The sequence below is a fragment of the Oncorhynchus tshawytscha genome, linkage group LG16 (genome assembly GCF_018296145.1).
Source record: "Oncorhynchus tshawytscha isolate Ot180627B linkage group LG16, Otsh_v2.0, whole genome shotgun sequence".
Classification (NCBI taxonomy): domain Eukaryota; kingdom Metazoa; phylum Chordata; class Actinopteri; order Salmoniformes; family Salmonidae; genus Oncorhynchus; species Oncorhynchus tshawytscha.
Genome location: NC_056444.1, coordinates 26,903,252 through 26,916,127, shown reverse-complemented (window position 1 = coordinate 26,916,127; position 12,876 = coordinate 26,903,252). Strand labels below are relative to the sequence as shown.

At 42.2% G+C, this 12,876-nt stretch overlaps 1 protein-coding gene across 4 annotated transcripts in view; it reads right to left on the bottom strand.

Moving 5' to 3' along the window:
* Window positions 1–12,876, bottom strand: part of LOC112253187 (polyunsaturated fatty acid 5-lipoxygenase) — a 35,820-nt gene that overhangs the window by 17,288 nt on the left and 5,656 nt on the right. For 2 of the 4 annotated variants that reach the window (XM_024425201.2, XM_024425200.2), the window contains exon 3: window positions 1,298–1,431. The exons of 1 other annotated variant lie outside the window; for it this stretch is intronic. In XM_024425201.2, the coding sequence (XP_024280969.1) occupies window positions 1,298–1,429 (132 nt within the window). In that variant the 5' untranslated portion in view covers window positions 1,430–1,431. Of the gene's footprint in view, window positions 1–1,297; window positions 1,708–12,876 lie in introns of those variants that run through there. One more of the 4 variants, XM_024425199.2, reaches the window with a different exon arrangement.

Genomic DNA, 12,876 nt, shown 5'->3' with positions numbered 1-12,876 from the left:
CGATAAATTATGCCAATGCTGTCTGGCTATGTGTGTCTTTGCTATAAAGGATCTCAGTTGCAATGTGTAAGGGACTCTCAGGGAATTCATTGATAGACACTGAATTGATCTGAGAGTCACAGGGTTGTGATGAAGCTCATATAATTAAAGATGGACTTTGTGATAACTAACTCTGACTTGTGTGTGGTTTGCTCTCATGATTTGGTAAATACAGGAAATTTACACGACAGTTGCCACAATGTTGGAAGCACAGAATTGTCTAGAATGTCATTGTATGCTGTAGAGTTAAGATGTCCCTTCATTGGATCTAAAGGGCCCAGCCCGAAGCATGACAAAATGCCCCAGACCATTATTCCTCCTCCACCAAACTTTACAGTTGGCAATGTGCATTGGGGCAGGTAGGGTTCTCATGGCATCCACAAGATTCATCACTCCAGAGAATGTTTCCACTGCTCTAGAGTCTAATGGAGGCGAGCTTTACACCACTCTAGCCGACTCTTGGCATTGCACATGGTGATCTTAGGCTTGTGTGCGGGTGCTCGGTCATGGAAACCCATTTCATGAAGATCCTGACAAACATTTCTTGTGCTGACGTTGCTTCCAGAGGCAGTTTGGATCTTGGTAGAGAGTATTGCAACCGAGGACAGGCGATTTGTATGCGCTGCAGCACTCTGCGGTCCCGTTCTGTGAGCTTGTGTGGCCTACCACTTTGCGGTTGAGCCGTTGTTGCACCTGGACATTTCCACTTCACAATAACAGCACTTACAGTTGACCGGGGCAGCTCTACAAGGGCACAAATTTGACGAACTGACTTGTTGGAAAGGTGGCATCCTATGATTGTGCCACGTTGAAAGTCACTGAGCTCTTCATTAAGGCCATTCTACTGCCAATGTTTGTCTATTGAGATTGCATGTGTGCTCGATTTTATACACCTGTCAGCAATGGGTGTGGTTGAAATAGCCGAATCCACTAATGCGAAGGGGTGTCCACATACTTTTGAATATATAGTGTACGTAATTGTCTACACAACTAGTAATCAGTCATCCTAAAGAGCACAATCAATTCCTTTCTTTTGAAGTTTAGTCTTCAGGACAAATACCAGAGGAAGCTTTCTACATATCCGGTCTCAAGTCTGATGAAGGTACAATATTTCTAATGATTTTCATTAACAAGGTCAACTCTGTCTTTCAAGTAATGCACACACTGTGAAACCTTCAATCTCACTCTAACACGAACTCTGGTTAGTGAGCACGACAGACAAAACCCTAACCACACAAGCCACTGTAACTCAACTCACCGCCCCTCTCTCGAAGTCATTGTAGAATGGTTTGTCCAGTAAAGTCCTCTCACTGCAGCCCTCTGTTCCCACCAGGGTGATGTATATGTAGTCATCAGTCCCTGCAAACCACTGGCTCCCTGTAGCCACCATCACTGTGTAGGATGGCATGGTGGTAAACGCACACAGAATAGACAGGAGATATCCACTGGTTAACTCTATGATCACCTACTACAAGTGTGTTAGTTGTTCACTTTGAGAGAGTCTGGACCATATTAGAGTTCCCCTTTCTGCTCATGAATATACGTAGACCTCTCTCTCTCTCTCTCATAAACAACCCCTAATGTACTGACACCACACATGCAATGTAAAAGCATTTAAACAACTAGCTAGAGGCAGAGGCATGTGATAATGTTTCATGTGGGCTGGTGTTCTGTTTGACCCCACCCCTGTATCATGCCTGAAGATCATCTTCTATTCACATTATCTCTCTCCCCCCTCCTCTCTCTCTTTCCACCTTCTCTCTCTCTCTCCCCCCTCCTCTCTCTCTCTCCCCCCCTCTCTCTCTCTCCCCCTCCTCTCTCCCCCTTCTCTCTCTCTCACCCCCTCCTCTCTGTCTCTCCCCCTCTCTCTCTCCCCCTTCTTTCTCTCTCCCCCTCCTCTCTCACCCTCCTCCTCTCTCTCTCTCCCCCTTCTCTCTCTCTCCCCTCCTCTCTCTCCCCCTTCTCTCTCTCTCCCCTCCTCTCTCTCTCCCCCTTATTTCTCTCTCCCCTCCTCTCTCTCTCTCCTCCTTATTTCTCTCTCCCCTCCTCTCTCTCTCTCTCCCCCTCCCTCTCTCCACTCCTCTCTCTCTCTCTCCCCTCTTCTCTCTCTCTCTCCCCTTCTCTCTCTCTCCCCCTTATTTCTCTCTCCCCCTCTCTCTCTCTTAGGTGAGGTGAGTCCAGAAGAACAACATTCCAGGTGTAAAATGTTGGTGGGGCTTCTATCCCATGATGTATTTTCCTCAATTGTATTGAGGTCCCCGAATTTCACTGCTATATAGAATGATTGGAGTTACGACATAGTCAAATAATTTAAGTTTAATTCTAATTGGGGGTTAATTTATACAGGGTCTTTCTAATGGCTAAATATGCTCTGCATGTTTTATCTGTTAGAGACATTATGGCCATGTCAAACTGCTCAGTATAACTTCTAGTCAGACCAAGGTAAATATAGTTGGTGGTGTGGTACAGGGTTTTTCCTCCTAGGGTGAAATGGTATCTACTTTCTTGAGAATGGTATCTATACTGATCAAAAATATAAACGCAACATGCAACAATTTCAACGATTTTACTGATTTAAAGTTCATATAAATAAATCAGTCAATTGAAATAAATTATTTAGGACCGAATCTATGGATTTCACATGACTGGGAAGGGGCACAGTCATGGGTGGGCCTAGGATTTCAACGATTTTTCATCCAGAAAAGGTCTTCATTCCAAACAGAAATATTCTTCAGTTTCATCAGCTGTCAGTGTGGCTGGTCTCAGATGATACCAAAGATGAAGAAGCCGGAAGAGGAGGTTCTGGGCTGGCATTGTAACACGTGGTCATGGTAACACGTGGTCTGCAGTTGTGAGGCCGGTTGAAAGTACAGCCAAATTGTCTGAAATGACTCTGGAGGTGGTTTATGGTAGAGAAATGAACAAATTCTCTGGCAACAGCTCTGGTGGACATTCCTGCAGTCAGCATGCCAATTGATTTTTGTGCGTATGTAACATTTCTGCACACAATTATTATATGTAACATTTCTGCACACAATTATTATATGTAACATTTCTGGGATCTTTTATTTCAGCTCATGAAACATTGGACCAACACTTTACATGTTGTGTTTATACTTTTGTTCAGTACATGTTCTTCTTTCTCTTGATAAATCACAGGCAGTCTTGAAGCAATATTTAAGTTGTACTTAACCATAGGTCTAGGATCAGTTTACTCTATCCCCAACCCTAACACTCAACATTAGGAGGATGAAACAATAACTGGCAACTTTCTTCCTATTTCATAAGGAAACATCACAATTTATTTTAGCAAACAGTGGTCGTTGGCACTTTTGTGGTCAGTGGCACCTGTGAGTATCTTAAATAACCCCCCCTCATTTTTTTGTATAAGCACTGACTTTGCTGATAACTACTTTGAGGAAAAATGTACTTTCTATGAATGTGATATGTGGTTGTCTCACCCAGCTATCTGAAGATGAATGCACTAACTGTAGTACACTCTGGATACGAGCATCTGCTAAATGACTCAAATGTAAATATAATGGTTTCTGGCACTTAAAAAAATCTATATTTAATCTTATTTAACTAGGTAAGTCAAGTATACACTTAGTATACAAAACATTAAGAATACCTGCTGTTTCCATGACAGACTAACCAGGCGAAAGCTATGATGTCACTTGTTAAATCCACTTCAATCAGTGTAGATGAAGGGGAGGAGACAGGTTAAAGAATCATTTTTAAGCCTTGAGACAATTGAGAAATGTATTATGTATCTTTGCCATTCAGAGGGAGAATGGGCAAGACAAAATATTGAAGTGCCTTTGAATGGGGTATGGTAGTAGGTGCCAGGCGCACCGGTTTGAGTGTGTCAAGAACACCAACACTGCTGGGTTTTTCATGCCCAACAGTTTCTCGTGCATATCAAGAATGGTCCACCACCCAAAGGACATCCACCTAACTTGACAACTGTGGGAAGCATTGGAGTCAACGTGGGCCAGCATCCCTGTGGAACGCTTTCAATACCTTGTAGAGTCCATGACCTGACGAATTGAGGCTGTTCTAAGGGTAAAAGTGGGTGCAAATCAATATTAGGAAAGTGTTCCTCATGTTTTGTACACTAAGTATAAGTATATAATCAAGCTGTGGCCAAAGACAGAATCCAGTGGCAGAAGATTGTTGCGACATTATGACCTACCCAGGACCAAGAGGACTCTGCGAGTAAGTACTTATTAAAGCTTCAGAAAGTTAAAAAAGTTGTAGACATAAGATAAAACAAATCCACTTCCTCTCCCCATTGAAGTGCCTACTTCTTTTGTTTGATGAAAACATCACTGTCACGTTGGTTTCTTTACATTACATGATTTGGTTTCCAAATCATTGAGCAGTGTAGACCTGTATAGGTCAGCTCACTATTCTGTGGATGCACCCACACAATCCAACACACTCACGACCACTGGGGTTCCAATAGAAACTTCCCAGGTCAAAATTCAAACAAATATCAGTACTTACACTTGACAGGGTTTATTTTCCTAATGCTCCCAATGTACCAATGCTAATGGGGGTAGATGGGTATAGGCCATTTAGTAATATGTTATACAGTATATACTGTAGGAGGAGCGAAACAGTGTTCTAGGAAATGCCGCTGTGTTTCAAAACGATTCAAGGAAACGGGTCTAATAGGGACTCCCTAAAAACACGGCACTTCGATACAAATCACTTTCGTAGCATTTTCGCTAACCCTAGTCTTTTTCCTAACCTTAAGTTAAATCTCCTAACCTGCTAGGAGAAGTCGTAGCTGTATTGAAGTGGCGTGTTTTTAGGGAGTTCCAGATCCCAGAACTGATTGTGTCGTCTTGCCAATACAGCATTACCATAGGAGACAGCAGATTGAAGACCAGGCCAGGTTGAATACAGGAGGGGAAACAGGGTTCAAGGGGGCAGAGACAATGAATGCTCAGAAGGGTTGAGAGCAGGGCCTAGATTAACAACACTTTAAGAAATGTCTGAACTGCAATTTTTTCCTTAACTATAGACTTATGGAGAAAGTTAAGCAAAGTTGCTATTCCTCAAAAAGGTTATTGGAAATATTATTTCTTATGTTTCTCCTGAAGCCAAAAGTAAAGAAATTTGATTCTTGAAAATATAGCTTGTTCTTGGAAATGCTAAACCATTGTCTTAAACTTGGGCAGTGTGAAAATAAGCCAATGAAAGCAATTGAACATGTTTTCATCTACAGTGACTACTCAGAAAGGTAGAGCGTAGCTCTCTAGCCATCCATTAATAAGCTACACATATTTAGCAGTCAAATCATGAGGTGACATCAGACAACAGTGGGCAGCCTGGTAGCCTGGTATCAAGAAAATATATGCAAATATGGATTCCAACTATTTCACTGCAGGGTACAGAAGGATGTACTAATATAGTTCCATAGTGAAGCAGGACTGTATGTGGTTTGGTCTGGGGGGGGGGTCCAGCTTTCAAAAACTCAGTCCGGCTTTCAACTTACTCTTGAGTAGAATGCATAAGGTGCCATTTCGAAATTGTGTTGTGCATCATCAGCATTCCTCTTGTCATGTCAGTTATTGCATATCTTAGAGAGCTATTTATAACAGAAATGTCCAGCTCAACTAGCCCATATCAGCTAACGTTTTTTTTAGCCCATAGAGTTTGTTGTAATGTTTGAGTCACTCAAATATCACATGAAGACAGACATGAGAAAATGTGTAGAATTGCGGGAAATAAGGCGTAAATATGCTAAATGTTCTCTCCGGCAACAAGAGGGGTGTGAACAGTTTGTGTCATAAACAGTGTTCGTGCCAATAGAAATAGACGGGGGCGCGAGATGTTCCCCAATGCTGGAAGGACGGCTTGAGTGAAAACGTTTGAGAACCCTAGAAAGTCATCTAAAGTCTTGTGTTGATTGGATTGGCAGATGGTCTCATAAAACCATACCCTAAGCGAAAGCAGTGAATAGGGTCTGGGATTAAAGACTCTTTTGGTAACTTTAAAAAGGGAAATAAAATTGTTCCTGGGAGGGTCCTCTTCAACTCTTCCAACAGACATGCCAGAAGGTCATTGAAAGATTAGTGGAATCTGTGTGGGTAGCTGGACAGGTAGGATAACTGACAGTGAAGGTGAACAGGTGGTCACGTGTCAGGTGACAGAGGAATGGATGAGACTGAGGCAGGAATTCCTTTAACCATAAAGTGGTATATTTACTGAGTAGTCTGTGGACATTTCCACCTGACCTAATTAAAGCGCCCCTGGCCCAGCTGAGTAAATGGCAATGAATTAAAGGATTATTCCACCAACTCCATGGGCCTTTTCTACAGTCATGATTCTAAACCAAAAGTTAGCAGGCAAGACCTTTGCAGTGGTTTTAGTGAAGGCAGTTGAAGCAAACTAGTTACTTGTGAAATGGACTCAGTAAAAATACCCTCAGAGATCTCCATCTAGCGAGCTACTAGTTTGTGTCCGGGGGATGTCATGTGAGCAACCAGCAGATAAGGCATTGACCAAGTTCCTCTATGCCAAACTGAGGTTCAGTTACGTACAGAAGTGTTAAGCCGGAACAATGGCACATTAACGGAAGCAACCCGTTTGTCAAGAGACACTAGAGGAGGGTAAGCTGATCCTAGTTCAGTTAAAAGGCAACTTCTACCTCAAGCCACGTAGGAATGGAGAAGCAAAAATAATATCTGGTTTACTCAGAGATGTTGTGCAGCAATCTAATCTCAAAGTTACAGACAGTAGTGTGTAAAGCACAGGGCAGGACCAACACCCACAGCAGTCCTTCTCAGGAAACTGAAGTGGAGACTGAACCATAATAACAGGTTTAGCATATTATAGCAGGTTTTACATATTCAAAGGATATATTTATGTAACCTATTTGTTAAGATAACAATACATTTCTTACATGATGAGTAAACTACACCAATGTTACTGTAATTTCATTATTTCCAATATGTTTTCATTCATTGAATTCACTTAGTCTATTTAATGAGAATTTGTAAGATTCTTATTTGCATAAAATAGACAGAGACCAGTCTTATCAAAAATAGATAATAGTTTTTATTCTCGGAGCGCGCTGCCATGTAACCACGAATAACAGTTTATATACAAAATATGACGTCATTGGTGAATGAATCTCCTCCTCCCGACCGAGACAAAGCAAGTTTAAAAGTTCATTCCGTCTCACTAGCGCACACACAGGACACACTATATAACTGAATTAACTCTTGACCCCTCACCATTATCGATCACCACTTAGCTGACAGTTCTAGTTAACAGAAAACCTAGGAATGCACTCACTGCCTTATCTAAAACACCCCAGAGCTAAATTTCGTCTGTTCAACCATAGTTTAAAGACCTTTTCTCCTCACTTAAAAACCCTCACTCCTAATCTCCTCCAACCTGGCTGGAATGGTATTTATTTAAATGTAATTACCCCCTGTTTCAGGCTCCACAATCCCTCACTTATGAACTCATATTGTTAATCAAATATAATAAAACAGGGTATAGTTTACTTAGTTACAGTTTCATTTAAAATGGGGATATTGTTTAGTCATTTATTCATAAAATTCCTAACAACCAACCAAATCATAAGTTCTGTATGAGAAATAACAGCCTTTAAAATGACTCAATAACATACAACATTTTAACACAATTCTGATCTTTTATCATTTATAAAATCAGAACAAGAAACTGACAAGAATTGATGTATAAATAAAAATAAATAAACCATTCCTTCGCTGATATATTATTAGAATATCATCATTAAACAGTGATCATAAATAAACGGATCTGAAGACGGGGTAGTTCTAGCCTGGTTACACAAGACATAACGCTGTACTCACCATTGTCCATACGGTAAGGTGTTTATTTAGTCTGTTTTAACCAGGCTAGGATAGGTCATGTGTAGACTACTGTCAGGATATATTGAGCAGCAGTGAGTTGATATGTTCCCTTTAGGCCTGAATTCTGACAAGGTTTGGCTCAATTCCTTTTCAATTCAGCAGGTAAACCGACATGTAAATTCCATTACTTAATAATTAGAATTGGGATTGGGATTTCAGTTTACTTCCTGAATTGGCTGAATTGAAATGGAATTGGCCCTAACTCTGAACCAAGTAATGATGTAAATGAAGATATACATGAACATTTGAGTTACAAGCATAGATCTTATGGACTTTTGGCCCGTAGCGTTTCAAAAGCATAGTTTAGGTCTACAGAATAAACACATGAATACATTCAATGGAGACATCTCAGGTGCTCCACTTATCAATGCAACCAATCTCACCCTAAGTACATACATTAACTGAGACAATCATGTCTTAAACCCATGATAGGATTCACAAAACTGTTTGAACAAGGTCACATTCAGCAGGCAGGCACCTCAATGGGATGAAATGCTGTGAAACAGAAAAGATGCTACCTCAATCTGTCATTTGCATTTGACAAAATGTTTTCTCCCACATTTACACTGCTGAACATAACCCTGGTTTCAGTCGACTAAACACGGCTCTCGAGGGGCGCAGCGGTCTAAGGCAATGCATCTCAGTGCAGAGAGGTGTCACTACATTCCCTGGTTTGAATCCAGGCTGTATCACATCCGGCTGTAATTGGGAGTCCCATAGGGTAGCGCACAATTGGCCCAGCGTTGTCCAGGTTTGGCCGGGGTAGGCCGTAATTGTAAATAACAATTTGTCCTTAACCAACTTGCTAGTTAAATAAAGGTTCAATAAAAAAACGATTGCATAAAGTTTCCTAGTGCCAAAATAACACATCTTGTACAAAAGACCATAGAGAATAAAGTCTGAGCATCGATGAGATTGACTTAAGAGGTAAAGGCTAAGGGCTTAGCTACCGTGCCATGGGTGGGCTGGGAGAAATCATTGGTAAACATTCCCTTAGGAGAGATGTGCATTGGGACAGAGCATCAGTGCTCCAAAGAGAGTATGGCCTCATCTTTTTATAGCCCTGTAACATACATGTAAGTCCTGTGTTGCTTGGCCTTGTAAGTCCTGTGTTGCTTGGCCTTGTAAGTCCTGTGTTGCTTGGCCTTGTAAGTCCTGTGTTGCTTGGCCTTGTAAGTCCTGTGTTGCTTGGCCTTGTAAGTCCTGTGTTGCTTGGCCTTGTAAGTCCTGTGTTGCTTGGCCTTGTAAGTCCTGTGTTGCTTGGCCTTGTAAGTCCTGTGTTGCCTTGTAAGTCCTGTGTTGCTTGGCCTTGTAAGTCCTGTGTTGCTTGGCCTTGTAAGTCCTGTGTTGCTTGGCCTTGTAAGTCCTGTGTTGCTTGAACCAAATATCTCCAATTTGGACTCCAGACCAAAGGACAAATTTATACCAGTCTAATGTTCAATGCTCATATTTCTTGGCCCAAGCAAGTCTCTTCTTCTTATTGGTGTCCTTTACTAGTGGTTTCTTTCAGCAATTCAACCATGAAGGCCTGAATCACAGTCTCCTCTGAACAGTTGATGTTGAGATGTGTCTGTTACTTGTACTCTGTGAAGCATTTATTTGGGCTGCAATTTCTGAGGCTTGTAACTCAAATGAACTTTTCTTCTGCAGCAGAGGTAACTCTGGGTCTTACATTCCTGAGGTGGTCCTCATGAGAGCCAGTTTCATCATAGCGCTTGATGGTTTTTGCGACTGCACTTGAAGAAACATTTAAAGTTCTTGAAATGTTCTGTATTGACTGACCATGTCTTAAAGTAATGATGGACTGTAGTTTTTTCTCTTTGCTTATTTGAGCTGTTCTTTCCATAGCCCTATTTGGTAAAAGACCAAGTCCATACCTTCTTCTATATACCGCACCTACCATGTCACAATACAACTGATTGGCTCAAACACATTAAGAAGGAAAGAAATTCCACAAATTAACAAGGCACACCTGTTAATTGAAATGCATTCCAGGTGACTACCTCATGAAGCTGGTTGAGCGAATGCCAAGAGTGTGCAAAGCTGTCATCAAGGCAAAGGGTGGCTATTTGAAGAATCTCAAATATAAAATATATTTGGATTTGTTTACACTTGTTTGGTTACTACATGATTCCATGTGTGCTACATGATTCCACTGAGAACTACCCAGTGACACGAGCCTACCAGACAAGCAAAATAACACTGAAACATGCATGAGAGCGTCAGCTGTTCCGGCCGCCCCCAGGTGGTAAGGGTAGGTAACACATCCGCCACGCTGATCCTCAACACGGGGACCCCTCAGGAGTGCGTGCTCAGTCCACTCCTGTACTCCATGTTCACTCATGACTGCACAGCCAGGCACGACTCCAACACCATCATTAAGATTGCTGATGACACAGCAAGTGGTAGGCCTGATCACCGACAACAACGAGACAGCCTATAGGGAGGAGGTCAGAGACCTGACCATGTGGTGCAAGGACAAAAACCTCTCCCTCAATGTGATCAAGACAAAAGGAGATGATTGTGGACTACAGGAAAAGGAGGACTGAGCATGCCCCCAATCTCATCGACGGGGCTGTAGTGGAACAGGTTGAAAGCTTCAAGTCCGTTGGCGTCCACATCACCAACAAACTAGAATGGTCCAAACACACCAAGACAGTCGTGAAGAGGGCACGGCAAAACCTATTCCCCCTCAGGAGACTGAAAAGAATTTGCATGGGTCCTCAGATCCTCAAAAGGTTCTATAGCTGCACCATCGAAAGCATCCTGACTGGTTGCATCACTGCCTGGTATGGCAACCGCTCGGCCTCCGACCGCAAGGCACTACAGAGGGTAGTGCATACGGCCCAGGACATCACTGGGGCCAAGCTCCCTGCCATCCAGGACCTCTATACCAGGCGGTGTCAGAGGAAGGCCCTAACAATTGTCAGACTCCTGCCACCCTCGTCAGACTGTTCCCTCTGCTATCGCACGGCAAGCGGTACCAAAGCACCAAGTCTAGGTCCAAGAGGCTTCTAAACAGCTTCTCCTGAACAGCTAATCAAATGGTTACCCAGACTATTTGCATTGCCCCCCCCCCTACACTTCTGCTACTCTTAATAACTCTTACCTACATATTACCTCAATTACCTCGACACCGGTGCTCCTGCACATAGACTCTGTACCGGTACCCCCTGTATATAGCCTCCACATAGACTCTGTACCGGTACCCCCTGTATATAGCCTCCACATAGACTCTGTACCGGTACCCCCTGTATATAGCCTCCACATTGACTCTGTACCGGTACCCCCTGTATATAGCCTCCACATTGACTCTGTACCAGTACTCCCTGTATAAAGCCCCGCTATTGTTATTTACTGCTGCTCTTTAATTATTTGTTATTCTAATCTATTTTTTTTGTATTTTCTTAAAACTGCATTGTTGGTATAGGGCTTGTAAGTAAGCATTTCACTGTAAGGTCTACAGCAGTTGTATTCGGCGCATGAGACAAATAAAATTTGATTTGGTTATTTCATAGTTTTGACATCTTCACTATTATTCTACAATGTAGAAAATAGTACAAATAAAGAAAAACCCTTGAATGAGTAGGTGTTGTAAAACCTTTGACCGGTAGTGTACATATGATTCTCATGACTTCTTATTTCCTTACATCCTTTGGCTTAACAAGATAAGAACATGGCCCATATTCATAAGGCACTCCAGTGTGGGGATCATCATAACAATGGACTGATAAGATTACAGAAACCTCTGTAGTGGGTATGAAGGCTTTGTACATAGTAACACAATAAAATAACAATAATGAGGCTATCGATCCTTTAGATTATTTAGCACATTTTCTCTTACTTTGTTAAAACCCTGCATTATTGGTTAAGGGCTTGTAAGTAAGCATTTAACGGTACGGCCTACACCTATTGTATTCGGCGCATGTGATCAATATATTATTTGATTTTGATTCGGCATGGTAATGTAAAGTCCAGTTACATCCAGGGCAGGCTGTTGTTGTGGGTAAACATATTACGGACTCGTTTCTGACCCCATGTGGACAGAGTCATACTACACTATCATAAATAAACACAAAAGAGCCAAAGGAAAGGGGGATAACTAGCAGGTTGTACAACTGAATGCATTCAACTGATATGGGTCTTCCGAATTCAACCCAACCCCTCTGAATCAGAGAGGTGCGGGGGGCTGCCTTAATAGACATCCACGTCTCCAAGTGCAAGTTTCTTCCTGAAGTGCTTAACTCAGGTTTCCATTTGGGTGCTTCAAATGATATAGCACCATCTTACATGTATTTATTTATGCTAGTGTCTAGATCTCAGTAGCTGACAAACTCTTTCTACACACACCTGAACACAGGAAATGTAGACGGGGAGCAAATATAACATATGCTAGAACCACCGCCATCAGTCCATACATCAGTTCATGGTCCTCTTATAGGAACAATGTCAACACCAGTCTTCTGGCAGGTAAGTTTCCCAAAATTCCAACATGTTCCATTTCCATCCTGTACCTGGGATTTCTGGGAAACCTGGGCATTTTGGAAAGGTTTAATTTTGCAACCCTATTGGATACTAGTCCCTTGGACTCTCTCAGACACAAATCTCTATAAATTCTAAATCCTCCCGGTAGATACACAACAATCATTAGAATGAGACATAACTGTTTCTGCACGCTACAATAGTAAATCACGGCCTCATTCCCTGAATCTAACCTGCACCATAAACAAGAGACACACTACACACTGAAAGCTGAACGGATGCTTTCACACACACACACACACAACACACACACACACGGACACACACACACACACATACACACACACACACACACACACACACACACACACACACACACACACACACACACACACACACACCACACTCCTACAGAGACACATATGTTAAACTGCATGGG